This window comes from Platalea leucorodia, assembly GCF_965183815.1.
Source record: "Platalea leucorodia genome assembly, chromosome: 1".
NCBI lineage: Eukaryota > Metazoa > Chordata > Aves > Pelecaniformes > Threskiornithidae > Platalea > Platalea leucorodia.
In genome coordinates this window covers 120,764,265-120,784,050 of record NC_138823.1, presented here as the reverse complement: position 1 = coordinate 120,784,050, position 19,786 = coordinate 120,764,265, and the positions used below count along the sequence as shown (strand labels likewise).

The window sequence follows — 19,786 nt, the reverse complement described above, 5'->3', positions numbered from 1 at the left end:
CACAAGGCAGGAGCATGTTCTCAACTATGTAAAGCATGTAAAACATGGAATGACATGGTGTCACATAGATCAATACATTGAATAAGCCTGCAATGTATACTATCATCTGTTTTGGTTCTACTGTCCATAAAAAGAGACAGGGAGAGAATCAAATAGCAATTTTGTTTTTTTACAGGGGGAGTGTTTTTGCTAAGAGATACGTGATTTTTAAAGCTTGTGCTAGGGTACTCGGAAATTATACACAAGAATATACAGAAAAAGAAACAGTAACGTACTTTCAACCAGTCAAATATTAGAAGCAGACAGATGTTGTGAAAATAAATTAATTCATGTTCCTGGAGCACTCAGATAGCATACCGAGGAATGTCACAGAAATGTCAATATGGAAATGAATAAATCTGGAGCTTGAATAATAGAGTTCGTATAGCATACACTAAGTAAATCTCAGGCCAGCAAACCGAGCGATGTGGATAGAACATGGTATCGCATACACGTTGATTCAATGGGTCCTTTCATCTTGTGGAGTGAATAAGGCAAAGTTCCCATGGAAAAAACAAATGGTAAATAAGCATGCAACTATTTGCAAGGACAATCCTACTCTTCTGGAATTTTATAACTCTTTAAGTCTTTTGGTTTTATAGTGTCAATATTGCATAGCTGTTTATGTGTGTAGATGTGTAATTCTCTAGGTTTATTAAAAAATCCACACAATTATGATGTGGGATTATATCATATACCACATCCAGATCTGCAACACAGATGTGTGACAAGAGAACTAACAGCAACTAGCAACAGAACTCAGTTGACATCCACTAGAGAGGATGTTAAATACATTTGGGCATTAGGTTTTTCAGCTGGAGTCACCCTGGTGAAACCGTGGGTTCTATTTTAGCAGACTATTCTGGGTACTGCTTCTCTTGCCCTGTCTTTTTCAGCCTGTTGCTCTGCTAAGCCCTTTCTCCCTCTCCTTGCTTCCACATTTCAATCTTCCTAGCATCCGATGTTGACTGAGCTCCTATTCCTCACAGCATTCCTCAGCTCAGCCCCTGTCTCCTTCCCTAGCCATTCCCAGTCTTTCCTCTCAGCTACTTGTATCACTAACAGTGTTTCCCTATGCCAGATCCAGGTGTTTGTCTCCTTACTCTTCTCCTTTTACTTTCCCTCTTCTGTGGGTTGTCTGTACCAGTCTTCTTGAGAAAAAGTCCTCTTCTCCCTACATAAGTGCTTCTTCTGTTCATAGCCTATTTTTTTCAAATTTTCCAAAACTGTGGCCTCACAGCTCTTCCTGTCTCCCCAGTTCTCAGGTATAGCCTGTTGAAGCTAACTGGTCACTCCCCTTCTCCCCTCTCAGCTGTTCCAAGGTCTTTATCCATCCTATGATTCCCATATGCAAAACCTACTCCTACCACATTGGCCTTAACTAGCACCTGCTCTCCAGTTCTGGTCTTCCTTTCTTATGCTCTAATTTCTTCTTCCCCTAGGCCCCCTGCTTTTTTTCACAGTCTACTCCTTCTTCAATGCCTCTCTGTGTTTTAGGCCATTCCACTGCACAGGCTGTGCGTCAAGAGTAGGAAGACAAAAAGACGGGGACATATTCAGTACCTTCTATCACAAAATGGTCCCCAAGGGCCAGATATTTCAAAGAGCAGTTTACCTTAAGCGGGCTTGCAATGCTAAGATGAAGCATCCTCAGGATGAAGTAAGTATTTCAAAATTTTCATTGTCATATTTTATCAAGGTTTCCACTGAACATGTATGAATGGAGTTTTTTCAGATGTACGCAACCTGGCTAAATGCAGTCAAAAGAGAAGGTAGTTACGGACTTTCTCTATGAAACAGTTGCTATTTTCTTTTACATGCAATAAACAATGCATTTCTCCTTCACTTTTTCCTTTGAAAAAATATAACTACACATTTTTAAACAACGTAATTCTGTTAATAGTTGTTATGCCATCGTCCATTGCTATCAAGGTCCACGAAAAGACATTGTACTATGAATGACATCTGAGGTATTAAGTAAATCTATCACATTCACTGTACTTACATCAGATATACCCACATAAACTACTAAGACTGGATTGCAACTCATATTGAAACCTACCCATTGGAAGGTAAAAGAGTTAAAAGACAATCTGTAGATAATCTTCAAAAGACACACCAAAAAGACCAAGTTATACAGGGCTATGGGTGGATGAAGAGATCAAAAGTTAATACATCAGTATTTACTGCACATATGTTGATGCCAAAATGAAAGGATTATCCAAAGAGAAGAGAAGGGCTTATTGTAGCCAAAAGGAATGGTATGAATATGAACAGTTTAGCATGAATCACTGTATTGAAGATGCTCCTTATTAATAATTCAACAAAATTCAGTAACAGTATCATGAAGCTAATTAGCTTAGGCTGCAGTTATTGTCAAGCTATTAGCTGAGATAACAAACAAGTTATGATTTAACGAGCCTAACAGGAAATACAGAATTATTAACGGGGAGCATCCAGAAGTTACCTTTTAATTAATCTCACAGAGAAGATAAATTACCAATATAATCTGCATTTATTTTTAGACAAAGTATGTCAAGATACATAAAAATTTGATGTGAGCTTTAAACTTCTGGCAAATTGTCAGCATAGTCTTAATGCACCTTTGGGATAACAAAGAGTAGAACAAAGACTGATCCAGTAACATGGGTCTGATTCCCAGAAGGCCCTCCGTGTAACCTGTATTTTGGCATCTGCAACAAATTAGGAGTAAAAGTGACAAGATTCACAAGAGAGGTTTTCAAAGGTAACTTGAACTTTCTTCTTTTCAGGTGGGACTTGTACACTTACCTCCCCCTTGTCGCTTTCAAAATCTTTCTCTTATCCTCTATCAGTCAAGTCCTATAATTAGGCATCAAAATATTATTGTTATTGTTATCTGGTGACCAAAAAAATACAATTATAAAGCATATTCCCCTATTAATTATCCTAAATTTATACTAAGGTGTGGCGTACAACTTAGATAAAATCTTTAAGAAGACTGGATAGATCCCCATCACTTTATGGCAGAAAAACAGTAGTCAGTCTCAGAGTGGATGGTCCTGCACCCTCCTACACTGTAAGTATGTTGTGAATAAGAAGGTGAAGTAATTATTCCCAATTCTACTAGCAACTCATTTTCTTGTAAGACAAGGAAAGGTGAAGGAATGTCTCCTTTCTCCAGAAAGCTGACACAAAATTCTGTCCCATTGTTTGAGACAGTACTGGGAAAGGGAGTTAATTTGTCCTTTGTTTGCTGTGTGCAGGCTGGGTAGAAACTTGTTCTTTGTAATTGCTATAAACCACAATATACTTGTTTTAAAAGTAATAGGAGCTCTGCTATTATAGGCTGTATTTACAACCATTGTAATTACTGTTGCTGCAGAGAATCCTAGCATTGGCTCTCTACTCTATCTGTCCTGTAGTGTGCTTGAAGAGTTCAGCCATCCTAAACCACAGTCTTTCAGATCAGGTGCTGATCACAGAAATAGTCCAGTGGAGTGTTAATTATTTAGTAGTGGACTGGAACTCTTTATTCCTTCTGGATTTCAGTAATTGGATGGTAAGGAAAGACCTTGTTCTGTAGATTAGAGGTGGTCTGAACTCTTTTGCAAATGACAGTATTTAAACTGACAAGGTCAGATTGACATTTGCAGTACTTCTTCAGATGAAAGACCTAGAAGTAATGAAGATGGGTTTGCTTCTCCAAAGTGTATTGAAGCAACTTAACATTTTATCTTTCAGGAAGGCAGCAAAACCACGCTTTGTTATTCTTATTTTAATAATGAGAATAGCTCTAATATGGCTCCTGACTCTGTAAGTGACTGGGAAAACTAAGGGTGAAACACTACCCATGTCATAGCTAATAATAAAACTGCCATTGACATTAATAGAGTGAGGATTTTGTTCACTTTCTTTTTAATAGCTTTTAATAATAAAATTGTAAACTTTAAAATTGGAAGATGGTGTTAAAATACAATTTTTGTATTCCAGGCTTTCCACAAACCTTTAGGTAAGCAGAAAAACAAAGCCGTTATCTCTAAAAATATCCAGTGGTATCACCTCACAAGAAAAAAATTACCAAGAAAACTAGAATGCTGTTGTCTGCACACAATTATAACTTTGCACATGCTTTACAATTAAACAGTTATGAAATCCTGATCTACTTTGATTTCTGAAAGATAATTTACCATGTTGTACAATATCATTTCCATAACTTCCTGTCTGAACTGCTAAACACGCCTTTCTTGTTTGCTTTTTCTCTGAATAATAATTTCAAAATGATTCTTCCACTTTCTGTCATATTTTCTCACTCTTAATCTGTATCCTCCTTTCCTTTTATCATTCTTCTGCATTATAACTGAAGTTAACATCACTACTTACATGAAAGCATGCCCAAAAATAGAGGTAGTGTATAAAGGAAAATAGACAGGTAAACACATAGTTTATTACTGAAATACTAGCTTGAGCTGAATAAACATGATGACACATAATCTATGTTCTCTGATTAAAATCTGGCTATGAAAATATTGATTCTTAATTTGTTACACCAATTTCATTATGCAAATGTCATTCTTTGGTCTCAAGTAATAAACATCTAACAAGCTGTTGCTTTACTTGCTGTATTTTACTTACCTATATTAACACCACAAAAAAAGTACTAAGACAAAATATAACCCCCTGAACAAAAAAATCCTCCAACTAATCAACAAGAACAGAAGAAAATCCTTCCAAGCCCCTCCAAAAATTCTTCCATGCACTCAGCCAAAGAAACTCTTCTGAATCGTATCACCTCCCTCTGGAATTAGATTTCTGCAATTCCTAGTATGTTAATAAAACATTAAATCTTTTTTTCCTCCTCAAAGTTCTGTGACCAAAAGTAATTTATCAGCTTCCCCAGAGTAATGTTATTTTCCCATCAGCATTATTTTACTACAGTGCCCCAGATTCAGAGGACTAGAGTTATCAAAAGATTGACTTCTTAGTATTTAAATATCTTCTGTAAAATATAAGACATGAAGGATAGTTTATATGACAATGAAAAGGATATTAAAAAATAGCAATATACTGCCTGTGATTTTAATCTTATTTTTTCTCCAAGATAATTAGTTCCAGTTACAATGTGTTCCTCAATTCTCTCATTTGCAGACTTTAAGAACACTATTTTAAAGGAAAGGCATGGTAAGCTCACTTGTTCTAATGTGAGTCATATTTCAAAATATTTACGTCAATCTGTAGGCATTTCAAGGAGATCATGGCAAGCTGTTGTAATGCTGCTGTAGCTTACAACATCTTTGGGAAATCTTATGGCTGGTACAGAATATATAAAGTTGACAGAGAGCTTGAGTCCTGTAACAACTTTTGAGGGTGGTTAGCAAACCACGTATATCAGCGGTTCAGCAACATTAACATGCGATTTAACATTATTTTTACAACCACACAAATAATATGCATAATTAAAAAGTGTACTTTGTTTTTTGATTTTTCGTGGCTTGGTGACGTATATTCCCAAAAAGGAGACCACAGGCAAGTTAACACTTTGTGCGTAATTAAAGCACCTCTCTCGTTTGCTACATACTTCTATGATGAGCATGAAACCAGTACGAGGCCTCAAAAATGCAGTACCGGGAAGGAACGGAAAACTGGCAGTGCTGCGGCTCTCCACATCCCCAAAGTTACACCATCACAAGACTCCAGGAGCCGGGCACTTAGGAAACTACCAACTAGCCCCCAACTAGGTGACCTAGTGTAGAGCAACAGACTAAAAACTCTGTTAAAATACAAGAGAGAAAAAAAAGACGAGCAGAGCCACCCGCGGCCCTGGGCAACCCCCGCAACCCGTCTCACGCAGCCCCGCTGCCGCCACAGCCCCAACCTCTCCCCTCGCCCTCTCCTCCCGCCGCGCTCGATCCCGCCCCAAGGCCTGAGGTGACGGGGCGGGGAGGGGGGACCTTGCACGCCGGCCGCTTTGCGCATGCGCACGGAGCCACCATACCCTACCCCTCCCTACCCTTCCCTACCCCTCCACTTCCCCGCTCCGGTTCCCGGCAGGGCAGGGCAGGGGAGGGGGCAAGGGGCGGGAGGAAGGCGGGCGAGGCGGCTCCGCGGGCCGGGCCGGGCCGTCGCGGAAGCAGTATATCAGCTGACCGCGTCCCGTGACCGCCCCGGGCTTGACGGCGACTGCGTCGAGAGGGCGGTCTTGCTGCTGGAGCTAAGATGGCGGCCTCCAGCGCCAGACTCTGAGGGAGTTGGGAGAGGTGCAGCGGCTGCCGCCTGGCCGGGTGGAGGGTGAGGGCTCCGCTCAGTGGCCCTTCGCCCTTGTCGCCGGCAGCGGCGGGAAGCGCAGTGCTGGTGGGGGCAGGTCCGGGCTGCTCCCCGGCCAGGTAAATCCCAGCGGCGGGGGGAGATGAGGAGGCGGCGGCGGCTCCCGCCTCCTTCCACAGCCCCGGGCGGGGCCGTTAGGCACCGAGGTGCCGCTGGAGGCCGAGCGGGTGGGGGGTGCGCCCGGCCGCTGGGGCTGTGAGGGAGCGGGGGCAGGGCCGGAGGCAGCGCTCTCTGCCGCCTGGGGGCAGATGGCTCCGCCGGCACAGCCCCCCCTCCTTGCCCCAGCCGTGGAGGGCTGGGGGGCGGCCGGGGGCGGCGAGCAGCGCGGCCCTGAGCCCCAGGTGTGCTACCTGTCCTGTTACAAGCCGCTCTCAAGCCATTTTCTTCCTGTATCTCCCAGCAGAGGAGAGGCTGGGCTTTTTCTCTAGCCTCAGCCTGCCTGGTGCTTCACTGACCGTGCTCTGCACCTGATGCAGCTTTTGTAGCCGGGAGGCAGAATCTGTCCTCTTCCCTAGATGAGTACTAGTGTGTCCATTAAGAAAAGATGCGTTGTTTTTCTCTTCCTGGACGCAGATCAAAATATACCCATCATGAGATGCTTTGGGAAATAATTTATGAAGAGTGGGAGAGATCAGGAGGAGACTTGCTCTCACAGAGATGAGAGTTTATTTCTTTTTTGAGTGGTAATAGCATGCCTAAAGAGCATGAGCAGAACTAAATGTATCTTCCAGAAAATCTACTCTTAATGTGCTTATTTTTCCAGGAGTTTTTTTGATTTCTCCCATGGATGCTTTTCATTTGCTTTTTGTTTTCTGAAAGTCAAAACAAGTAGGCATACTAAATGGTTTTTTGTCTGCGGTGAGCTGCCAACAGTCTTTGGGATAGATTTGCCTGCATGGAGCTTGCATCTTGATAGCTGTGTCTCTACTGAGGACCAAGCTCTGGGCTGTAAAAATGTTGTCTTAGTGCTTCAGTTGGGGGGGGGGGGCGGGGGGCTTTTTCTGTTTTCAGCTTAGTGCCCTCAAGCCGAGGGAATGTTTGAGCATGCTGCTTGGGGGGAAACATAGGCATATAAGTTATTTGGAGTCTTCCTACTAGTGCACTTATTCTTTGCTCTGTGGCTGCTTTTGAAGTGAATGTAATCTGAAATGTATTTTCCCTTTTTTCTTTTGTGCTCTTTCGCAAATAAGTTATATGGCAGAGTCTGAGAAGATGAAGTTGAGTAGATAGCTGCTTTGTTTCCTTTTACTTAGCGCTGATTAAATAATACTGTATTTCAGAAAATATTCTTTGTTTTACAACTTAAGTTCTTTGAAGTCAAAGCCTTTTTCTTCTTGATAATTAGAAGATTGTCTACCTAGGCTACTTGCATGTGGTGCGATACGCAGAAAAGGAGGAAGGCTGTCAAAGGGACTGCTAGTGATTCAAGTTTCATCTTTGGATTGAGTTAAGAAGATGCTGTTCAAACAGTCTCCCATGGCTTAGTTCAAAATATCAGGAGCAGTATTGTAGATGTAAAAACTGTGCTTGCCTCTAGCCTGCTTCAGTTTATAGATATGCATCTTGGTCTAATTCCTGCCTGCTATAGGCAGTCAAGTGCCAGAACACTTAACCAGAAATTACTGACTCCTTTCCATTATTACTGACAGTTTTTTCCACTTGCAACAAATTTCTAAGTGTTTTGAGACTCAGAGCTGAGTATCTGTCCCTGTGTAGTATAGACTTTCCAGGAACTTTACCTTGTATTTTAGCCTTGCTGGAATAAATTTCTAAAAAGATCTATTTCATATGTATTGCTCGCTCCTCTGGGTGTCATGTGGTATTTTTCATAGTTTCCAAACATGTATTTGTCCTGAGGGACTGAATCACTGTGTATTTCCAGATTTTAAGCAATATGCTGGGGATTGGTCTTAAGGGCCAGATCTGTGTTTCAGACTGAGCAGGTGACTCTTCTTTTAACTTGTGTTTGAAACTCAGTAAATGAAGCTTACTGACTGAATAAAATAATTCTTCAGCTGGCATTCAACTGTGTCTTGAAGTGTTAACCTTGAACTATTTAACCTCTCAATTTACTTCCAAAAAACTATTCTCGTGTCAAAACCCAAAAAACTTAACAACTATCCTACCTCAGTAATAAAACTTAAAATGGAACAATATTTGGAAGAAATGTGACAAGATGGTTAAACTACAACTGAAAGGAATGCCTTTTTTTTTTTTTTCCCCTTCCCCCCATCAGTGAGTAAACCCTTTTGTTCTGATACTCACCTGTCTAGCTGGTTCATCACATTGGTTCATTGATAGAGCAGAATGCTAATGTAGATGGAAGAGAAAAAAACAAATGTGGAAGATTCTGGTTATCCTCAGCACTGGTCCTCAGTGAGGGAATGGGAGCAGTCAGCTGGAGGATGGGCACTAATGTTGTCACCATCATTTCTGGTAGTCGTAAGGTTGAAATTCTCAGCCTGTTTGCATCCTGGACCACTGAAGGTGATGATGCTGCTGTCACTGAGGCAGGCTGCACTAATCCTCTTTTAAGGATCTGCTGGGTCTCGTCTTTCTCCCCTTTATAAAAAGGGCTGTGAGTTCCTACACAACAGATTAAGAAATCTCGGTTTCCACAGCTAATTAGGCTGTAGTACTTTCAGAGCAGAGTAGGGTTTAGGGAAGAGGAAAAAATTCAGTGTTTGTTAAAAAGAATTTGTCTGAAGGCAAAACTCTGCCAGTTAGTGCACACAGCAGTGAAAGAGGCAGTTGAAACCTAGACAGCTAAAACATTGCAGTGCAGAAAAACTCATTTATTTAAATAATCCCTTTAAAGCTACACATGACTAGATGACTGGAAATCAGGCTCCAGACCTTTAAGCTAAAAGGTAGATATGTAGAACCACAGATTAACAGAACCTTGGTTTTTTTCAGTGCCTTGCTCTAATTTCTTTCCAGTTGGTCCCTGTTTTTATCCTCTCGGTATGTCTTCTCTCTCTCAGGAAAGTCACACTTGAGCTTGATGTGAGTATCTGTCCCTGTGTAGTATAGACTTTCCAGGAACTTTACCTTGTATTTTAGCCTTGCTGGAATAAATTTCTAAAAAGAATTCTCAGTTTCTTATCAGCATTTCTCTTACTTCTCCCCCGCAGTGGAATAGAATAATAATCCTGTTTGGGGCTCTGAAGTGCTACCTTAGTATAGGTTAAACCTTCGCTTAAAGATACGGAAGCTTTGTAATAGTAAAGGAATTATATGATCAGGGAAAAAAGTCAATCTGAATTCTGCACTTTGAACCCATGTCCAAAATTCTAACTTTATTTAAACTGAGCGATACTTATGTGTAATTACAGCTATGCCTATTGCTTTGATGCCTGCAAGGTCACAGCTTTGTTTCTAACTCTTCAAGTGTTAGAGGCTGAACTGTTTCTGTTTCCTGAAATAGATTCTGTTTTCCCAGATGGTAATTTCATCTGAAGAATATGAAATCCTGGAAAAGTGGAAAGTGTATGCAAGTTGAACACAGCTTGCGTAATATACCTATTCATCTAGCTTAAACTCTGAAGCAGGGGGAGTCCTGGCAGCAGTTCAGGCCCTTTAATTTTAGGGGTTGCTATTTCTGCTACAGGCAGTACATAAAAAATGTAGTTTCAACTCTTCCCCCAAAAGCTATTTCACTGCTACTTACAGTACTACAAGAAAGAAATAGGAAGGTATTGCTGAACTTCTGTCTTGTGAAAAAGTTAACTAAAATATCCAGGTATTGGGGGAGTGCTTTAGTTAGGCTCCCAAAAGAAGTTGCAAGTCACGGACAATGTTTTGCCTGCAGGAACCTCAGGTTATTTGATCATGCTTTGCATTCAGCATGCTCGCTCTCTCAACCAGATGAAACATGTCTATAAACTGCTACTTTCAAAGCACTTCTTGCCTCTGCTCCAGTAGAAATAGAACAACCGAACTAGGTGTTTCTTAGTATTAAACCTCTGAGAGCCATGAGTATGGGATATCTAATAGCTGTGCCATAATATGTTCAAAATAACCTTTGAAGTTGTGATTTTCTATTATTAGGTACCCCAAGACACAAAGATGATCATTAAAATTGGGGCCTTATTGTCCTGGAAGCTTTTATGAGTGAAATAAAAATTTAACTCCATTTTTTGTGTCAAGTCAGTCAACTTTTTAAAGGTATCTTGAATACAGGAGGAGGAGATAAAGGTGACAAGAATGTTCTCTTATTTGGGGAAATTAATATGATATGACTAAGTAGGCTGCTTAGGCTTACACTGGCAATTTGGCTAAACTTGATTAACAATAAACCCTGATGTGCTCTGCCAAGTCAATGATTATACTATCTCAGGTACTAGAATTACAATGTATCACATTGTAGATAGTATAGTAAGAGTGATGTTACACTGGTTCTACGAGAATGAGTGAAGGAAGAGAACTTTTTTGTTTGTTGTAAAATGTCTTTGTCTTTGGCGTGAACTATTTTTTTCATCTTGCTCTTACTGTGGCACCAAAGACAACTGAAAAATGATTGCTGGACTTCAACATAGCAGCTCAGAACACTAGGCTATTGTTAGCCTTGTTCTCTGTTAAACTACAGGAAAATGTGTACAAGAACTAACTGTTAATAGATTTTGGCATATATTGCCTCTGTGCTAGTCTTCTCAGTGGGAGAGATGGTTACAATCACTATCCAGAAGCACAGCGAGTAAAGCATCAAAGCTTAATGATTTTAATAGTTTTAATCTAAGCAAAAAGCAGTCTAGTGAATTTGTCACTTCCACTGCATGTACAATACTTCATGTGTCAGTATCCTGAATCTAGTTAGACACTAGTGTTAAAACTAATGGAAGCCACTGGTAGTTCATAAATGAGTGTTTCTCAGTGCCGTGTTATTAAGACTAGATGTTGGCAAGTGTGAGAACATCTTGCCTTAAATACTCTAGAGCACGTCGTGTTCAGGTCTGTGAGTCTTAATAGAGCTGGCCAGAGGAGTCTTGTGTTGGTGAAACTGGAATTACAAATAAATAGATCTTATAATCCCATACTTAGTGGACCTAGTCTTGTTATAAGGCTTTTATTTTATTTTTACTAATACATTAGTCAATGTCAAGAAAACGGATTAAAAAGGGAGGTATGAAGATTGAACATCTGGCACTTTGTTCTGAAAGGTAACTTCAAAACGCAGAATTATAGGATCTAAAATGTGCTGCTATACAGGAAGATCTGTGTAGTTTGGACAAACGGTGTACTGTTTTGATGCTTATCCATGGCAATAATAATACAACATAGTTCTTAAACTGGGCAAAATGGAGAACTTCAGGAATAATGCTATTGAATATCTTATTTCTCATGAAACTTTGCTTCCAAAAACTGGATTTAGGGAATTTAACTTGCCACAAGTCAATGGGATATTAACTCTGAAAGCGTGACTCAAAGATTGAGTCACTGAAATATGTAAATACCGCTTTTGTCTTTTTCCAGAGGCAGGCAGTACCACAAATTCTCTTCAGTACGTAGTGATGATCGTGCTGGCTCTTCACCTGAGGGAAGAAATTCTCAAGTTCGTTTCAGTCAGGCTATCCATTCTTCATGTTCATGACCACATAACTGTTACAGTCTTTGCTCAGAAAGAAAATAGCCTGAAGTTGTAGAGGGTAGAAATTAGCAATGAGCTAATATTACAGGTAATCCATCTCAAAATGAGAAATCTTCCTTTACCAAATCAAGTAGAGTTGGCTGAATGTAAAAAGATAACTGGGGTTGTAGTCGAACTTTAGTGGGGTACTGACTGGGATTGGATTACTTTAGCATTGCTTCAGGCAAGCTATGAATATGAATTCTTGCAGGTTAGCTTCTTAAGTGTGTGATGTTTTGGGCATGCCACCACATTAATGTTGTAAATCTGAGAGAGTACCAGTCTGTAATCAAGAGCAGGGAAGCCTGTTTTGACACATTCGAAAATAAAACTCTTGCTGTAGCAGTAAACTGAGAGTGACAACTTCACTCTTGCAACTTAAATCAGGGTACATCCACTTAAGTGCCTTGTATATGTAATAACAGCAAAGTGCAGCAAAAGGGAAGTTAATTTCCCAAGTACTCAACATGTGTCTGTTTTAATCGTGGAAGATAGTGTTTAGTGTTCAGAAGCATTCCTTAGAACTTAGCAGCTCTTAAAGCAATGATCCGGTCAAGCAGTTGTGGGCAAGTTTCAATAAATTCCTGCATGTGTTTTTTGGAATAGGTATTCATGTGTGAAATAAGCATGTCAAGATGTTAGTGGTGGGATTGCTTAAATTTTTACAGCACAGAAAGGGTACTTAGCCTTTTAATCACAATGCTTGGCTAATAAGTAAGTTTCTCAACTTCAAATTCCATTTCAGGCTGGAAAATAAGCTGTTTCGTCTATCCAGGTTTCTCCTTGCTGTTTATTTAAAAATCACAATAGGAGTCTGGCTTAGCTGGAGTTATGGATGCAGGGTACTCAAATCATTTTGATATTACACAATTTTCAGGAGTTACGCATTCTGGAGATGACATAAAATACACTTGAATCTGAATGTGCAGAGATGCAGTAAAAGTAGTGTGATTGCAATAATATGACAAATAATGGGGCATAAATTACTATACCCTGGTACTGTTAAAGAGTAACTAGTGTAACAAAATCAGTGGGGAAACTAATAATTCATGTTCAACTCCATGTGCAACTTAGTCCATGCATTGTTTGATAAACATTAGCATTCCTAATATTTTTTTGCGTGGAATTGACAAAGCAGTGACTTGAGTGTTTAAAACCAAAGTGTCTTTGTCTTGAAGCATATTGATGATTAGTGAACTTTGGTTTTAAATGAAAGTCATGAGTACTAACAGGGTGTCTCTCTTGTTTTCAGGTCTTGGCACAGAATGAATATAATTAGAGAAAACAGAGATCTTGCTTGTTTCTACACAACAAAACATTCATGGAGGGGAAAGTAAGTAGTTTAAAGTTTGGGTTTTTTAAAGTTTGGGGCTTTTTCTCTGAACTGAATGCATCTTCACTAGAATCAATTTGAATTTTAAACATTGTGTTTTAGCCTTCCTCTGCACATGTTCCCACACTTCAGTGTAGCTCTGAAATGGACCACCTGGCTTACTCAGCTTCTGAGTCTCTGGAACTTACTATATAAAGCACTAATGTTAAAGTGGAAACGCTTCTTCTCAGAAAGGGTTCTTGGAGGAGTAATGTCTTATGTACTCTGTTAGATGAGGGTCACTAGTCCATGCATATACTTAACATGTTGTGTAATAGATTAGCTGTTAAACTACTAACTGAGATTATTTGAAGACTTCTGTTACTAGAAATAAACTTCATCCCTAATGGGGGTCTTGGATCTAAAAATGAATTTTCAGTGATGCTTCTGTCTGCAAAAGCTAGGAAACTTCTAAAAAACCTATCCATTAAACTAGCATAACTGGTATCTGTTATACTGTGTTTGAAGTCAGCTGTTATGCATACCTTTTAAAGCTTCATAGGACTTTCTTTGGTATCCTTACCCATTGTTCCTTCTCACATGCATAGTAATGCTGTGGAACTGGGATTTTTCCTTGCTACTTAAACATCAACAGAACAAAGAGGGTATGTTGTCTGCACCTCAGGAGCATAAGTACTGCTTTATTCTAATGATTATACTGAGAGGTGATGTATGAATCTGTTTGACCAGTAAATTGAAACTAGCTTTTTTTTTTTTGGCTGTCTGCTGATAGATACTTCATGAATTCTTCCTACCAAAGATTGGGAATGCTGGGAAGGAAAGGAGGATGGGATTGCAAGGAGTGGCAGCCACAGCCACAGATCTTTCTCCGTTGTGTTTAGAAGAATCATGAGATTGCTTCAGTGTCTAATCAAAGAGCTCCCTGCCTTTTTGTGAGCAAAAATTAAAGCCCTGGGTAGTTCAGAGTCCAGAGTAGACTGAGCAGTTGTCTGAGGGCAAAAATCTTTCCTCTACAAAGACAGATTCTTGATTGACTTGAAATATAGTTTAATATTTAGTTTGATGTCATTAGAATCCTAGCCAATACTTGTATAAATTGGGTCTTACCTGAGTTAAGATTTGGATTTGTGGGGGTATTCATGAATAAACTATTTCCTTTAGTAATAATAAGATACTACATTGGGGTAGAACATTAGAACAGTTTGTCCGTCTTAATCTTTCTGTTGCCCAACAGAAAGTATCTGGTCTCTTCCTCTGAAGTTCCTGTGGCACATGTGCAAATTTGGCGTGCATATGATTTGAGCCACTTGGTGGAAATTAAATACGTAGAACTCGGATTGCTTCTCCTGCCCAATGCCTTCCCTTAAAGCCTGTTCTTACATGATGCAAGCTGTTGAAGTTAAGAGTAATATGATGTTGAACTTTGATGGTAGTGTTCTGATAAACTATGAAGTCTTACAGAACTTCAAACTCAGTCTAAAGTCTAAAGTCTAAAACAGAGGCTTAGTTTAAAAACTCAGTGGCACTGTACTTCTCACATAATGAAGGGGAAAGGAGTATTTAGTCAGTAGTTGCCTCTTGTTGTGTTGCAGAATAAGCTGATATGGCTTTTAGCTTGTATTTGAATATTAAGTCCACTCAGTTCATAGTTATACATTCTCAGTATAATCTATGGATAACCTAAAAAAAAAAAGCAGTAACTTAGTGTAGTGCTAAATGAGCCTGAATCACTTTGACGATTCATATGATTTGTCACTTTGCTGAATATGGGCTGTGTGCATGGAAGTTGAAGTATTTTCTACTAGTACAGATGATGAAGCTCCAGTGTCGATCTGTAGTTCTGTAAAATTAACGAACACTGTCTTACTCTTGAGTGTGGTGGTATAAAATTAATCTACCAGGTTCATCCTGACTAAAAAGAGTGTAACTTCTGACTTCTGTAGTGCTTCAAAGAAACTAGTGAATAGGCATTAGCCTTTTTACTGGGAAGAGGACATTTGCTTCAAATTCTTCTTCTCAACAGCCTGGCATTAGACTGTGCTGCAGAGTAGTTTGAGAGATAATTAATGGTCAAGTCTTCAAGGCCTGGCGGTATAAATACTTTTCTACATATTTAAAGGTGAGGTTCTGGACAAGAGTACGTTTAGGCCATGTGTAAGAACTCATTTCTGAGTCTCCTCTGTTCGTGCAACAAGACTTGGGTCTTCTGAATTTGCCTAGGGAGAGAAGATGAAGGAAGTGGTAACTCGATAAATCTGCTGTTCTGTCTTGTGTTCCTTGTCACATCACGTATTAAGAGTGCTGGATAATAAATATGCTTCCTAGATCTTGAAATGCTGGCTTGAGTGTGAGGGGAGAAAAGGAAGGGGCTATAACATTTGGAAGCTGATTTTTTTCAATTCTGTGTGATCATTGCAGATCCCTATTCTGCCACAAAGCACTGTGAAGCTCTTTAATATGTTGAGTAAAAAAAACCTTAAAGAAGTAATAAAGTGCTTATTACTTGTGATAAGTTTAAGTTCTTTAGAACAGCATAAACAAGCCTTATTTGTAAATCAATACAAGACAGAACACCTACCTAAATTGTGCCACAAGAGGAGAGGGAACAGTTGGTTTGCTCAAAAGTTGGTTTTCTTATGATCCAAGAACTGGAATGTTCTTTGACAGACTGAATATAGTGAAATTATTAGCAGCTAGAGTAACTTCAGATGTTCTGCTTCATTACTACAACTTCTCTTGACCTGCATCTTAAATAAGGAAAATTCAACTCTGTGGAAAAACAAATAGGTTTTTCAAATAGATTAAGCATCTTTAAGGTGGCAGGCTGCTTCAATATTACAGATTTTTCTAAGCATTGAAGAAAATAAGCACTTGCTTTAATTCCTAGATAAACTCCTTTGGGCCAGCAATGGCTTGAACTTGTACCAGTTTGTCTGAATAATAATGGAAAATGGTTGGGAATGAGGTTTGTGAGATTGACTGTGTCGGATACTCTTGGCCTTGCTATTATGAGACCAGGGAGGACAGGTCAAATAACATGAGGGAGCAGCTCTTAATATATCTGAAGCCCATGCAAAGTTTGACCTTAGGCAGAAATGATGGCTTGTGTTGCAGACCTGGGAAGTGAGAAGAAGGAACTGCAGCACAAGAATGCAGAGAAAGAGGGAAGAAAAGACCTGCTGCTTGATGCAGTGTCTAGTATGGCACAGATCCAGATTAGTTAGTCGGCCGTCTGATTGACCCTATCCTGCTCTTTCCCGAGCAAACCCACAGTTTACCCAGAACCGAAACTTGAACTGCTACACTGAATCAGTTTTAATATGGACAACTACCCACAGTGGTTTTATTTGGTTTGAGAAAGGCATCCATGTTCAGATCCTGTTTCTTTGGTCAGAGAATAGTTACTAGAACTGCTCTGGTTCAGGTCTGGCTTGACTTTCTGGGCAGGATGTGCTTCCAGATAGAAGTACACTAGAATAAGAAGTTTGTACAAGTAGTAAGGGATTAGCAATAATCTACTGTTTCAAACTCTGGTTAGTTATGTTGCAAAACTTTCTGATTCAGAAATATGTAAATAGTTTCTATATAAGGAGTTGGTTCGGAATATGCTATGAAGTTTGTCTAGGAAATGAAACCATGGTAAGACTTCCATTTTGCACTTGATGCATCTAAATTTCATAGCTTTAGCTCACTACGGCTTGTTTCTGATATGCCTGAAATGCAAGCAGCTACCTTGCTACAGCGGTTCTTTAAGCACTATGGCAGTTAACATATCTGAGATATCGATGTACAATGATGAGCTGCGTATTGAACTGTAGCTTCAGTGATCTGAGTCTTTCTGAGTTTAATAGTCTTTAGTTTTCCTCAAGGTGAAGAAAATTAGGCTTGGGCATAGTAATGCTTTGACTTGTTACACTATTGTGACCAGGTGTGTAAACTGGATTATTTCACATTACAACTGTTGTCTGAGAGAGCTGCAGACAGGGGCTTTAGAGTATTGCAGGAATATCTTTTTTCCTATCTGTGTAGCCTTTTTAGAATTTATTCTGGTCTGATAGTACTTTCCAGTGCAAGTTCCAAGAGTCTTTGTTCCTGACTTGGCCAATTATGTAGGAAAAGATATGTATAAGGAACTATATTTAGTAGTATTTAACTTGCATGCCCCCTTTATGGATATGTAGAACAGAGGAGCTTAACATATTGTAAGGGTAAACTGCAAACTAACAGCTTAAAGAAAATTCCATATCCATTTCCTAACACTGACTTGTATATAGCTTCTTAACATAATTTCTGCTGTTCAACAGGGTTTTTCTGTGAGTTCTGGAGAAACTAACACTCTTCTGTATTCTAGGTATAAACGAGTCTTTTCAGTTGGAACTCATGCCATCACCACATACAATCCCAACACACTAGAAGTTACAAATCAGGTAACTATCATTTTTTAACAGAGCTATTTTGAGTTGATTTCTGACTTATGTTCACTATCCAGAGTGAATAATGGTGTTCAATCTTCAGAAACTATCTAGTCTGACAAGATCTCAGTAAAACCAGAAGGTATGGCAGCTGCTGCAAAAGCACACATAGCAGAAAACTGGTGTTGCCTTCACTAACTCTAAAAATATCCAGTAGTTTCTGCACCGTTAGGCAATTCGTCTTTGGCTAGTAAGTAGTGTGTGTGCTGTTCTGAATGAACTGGGATAAGTTTGATCACTGTAAGGCTATGTCCCTGAAGGGAGTCAGGACACTTGCTTACTTTGCAGAGTATCAAACAGGAAGCTCAAGGTAAAGCTGTCACGTAGCATGGTAGCTATAGTCTCATTACAGCAACTCAGTTATTATAGGTACTAAGGGTTTTTAAGTGGAGGAGATGTAGCTTTAAAGTTACTAACAGTATAACCTAATTACTTTCGATTGTCTAGTGGCCTTATGGAGATATCTGTAGTATTTCTCCTGTTGGAAAAGGACAAGGAACAGAATTTAGTCTCACTTTTCGCAAGGGGAGTGGAAAAAAGTCCGAAACTCTTAAGTTTTCCACAGAGCACAGAACAGAACTCCTTACAGAGGCACTGGTAAGATTCCTCCACCCCACCCTTCGAGCATGCAGTAAGTACTTGGTTATCAGTATCATTTGTGGTAGCTTACTATGCTTTCTTTCCTTACCTAAAAAGTAGGAAAGCAAGTTGTCTTTTATGCTGTTCTATTAATGTGCTTGGTCTAGTGTCAGTTGCAGCAACTAGTGCATGTTTCTTAAATAGCAAGTAAAGCTACAAATACTGAATATATTAAACTGCAGTGGAATGGTGAGTCTTCAAAAAGGCTTAGCTCAAGTCCCTTAAAACAGGGTCAGCTTAAATGTAGACTTTCTGGATAGATTGGCTATCGCTTGCATTCATTCATGGTTAACTTTTTTAAAAACAGAGATTCAGGACAGACTTCTCAGAAGGAAAAATCACAGGACGGGTAAGTGTTTGGCTTGTCTGGATCATGTACAGTTTAATGAAATGATCTAGAGACTTAAACTTCTACTGTGTTCATGTATGTTATGCTTGTGCTATATGCACTGCCTAAAATAGCTTTTGTAAATTTGGATCTGAAGTCTTGCTTTGAGATGAGAAAATTAAGAGTTTGGTCAAAAGCAATGGGAACCTTTTCAACAGTAAAGTATTTGAGTTCTCTTCACTTGGCCTGAGCCTCATGGTGGTACACTTAAAGCCTCTGAATGTAACTGCTGAAATAAAGGACTTTGCCACATGGGGTTCTTATTTGGAGAGAAGGAAGAAGAAAAACATAAGCTTTCATTCATTATTCAATGTTTACTACTTCCAGCATTTTACTTTCTGACTCTAAATAGTTTTCCACATAACAATATTCCCACATCAAGTGTTCAGGATGTTTCCTAGGAGGATTCCTGTAGGTCAGATTAAAGACAAGATTGACATTTAATAAGTCTTGGTACTATAGTAATAAGCAAGGCAATATACAGAGCTGGACTTTGGTTTTATGTCTTCTGGTCACAGAAGATAGCACTTAAAGTAATTTAAAGCATTGCATGGAATAAATCTTCAGTGATGAGCATAGTAACACCGCTGGAATATGGGGCTTCCCTTTGTCTTACTATAGTTTAGAACAGACCTCTAACTTTTGCCGATTTCAGTAAGTCTGTATTTGTGATGGAATATGACTGCAGGAGGTGAAAAACTTGCAGTATAGTGGTAAGTTTTACCTTAATTTAGTCTTGATTAGCTGAATAACAGCACCTGGTGCAATAGCTATTTCCTTGTCTAACCATGGTGCGTGTAGCCTGTGAGTAGGCCACCTTCTGCAGCAAGAGAAACTTACTCCCTTTTGGGGTGGCTCTTTTGGGTTTGCATTGTTTAGGCTGTGACTTCTTTGTCAGTAGACAGCTACTTTCATTTGATTCATAGTGTTCTTAACATACATGAGAGCATTAAGGGAAATTATACAATTTTTTTGAACTTTACACC

General features: G+C 39.5%; 1 protein-coding gene across 5 annotated transcripts in view; it reads left to right on the top strand.

Moving 5' to 3' along the window:
• Positions 1-6,176: 6,176 nt before the first annotated feature.
• DNAJC13 (DnaJ heat shock protein family (Hsp40) member C13) overlaps positions 6,177-19,786 on the top strand; it is a 56,787-nt gene continuing 43,177 nt past the window's right edge. For 3 of the 5 annotated variants that reach the window (XR_014228176.1, XM_082311997.1, XM_082311995.1), the window contains exons 1-5: positions 6,177-6,401; positions 13,221-13,301; positions 17,653-17,728; positions 18,221-18,370; positions 18,720-18,761. Coding sequence is in view for 4 of the 5 variants with exons in the window: in XM_082311997.1 (XP_082168123.1) it covers positions 13,234-13,301; positions 17,653-17,728; positions 18,221-18,370; positions 18,720-18,761 (336 nt within the window). In the remaining variant the exon portion in view is untranslated. Of the gene's footprint in view, positions 6,402-11,814; positions 12,018-13,220; positions 13,302-17,652; positions 17,729-18,220; positions 18,371-18,719; positions 18,762-19,786 lie in introns of all 5 variants that reach the window. The other 2 variants (XM_082311996.1, XM_082311998.1) reach the window with 2 other exon arrangements.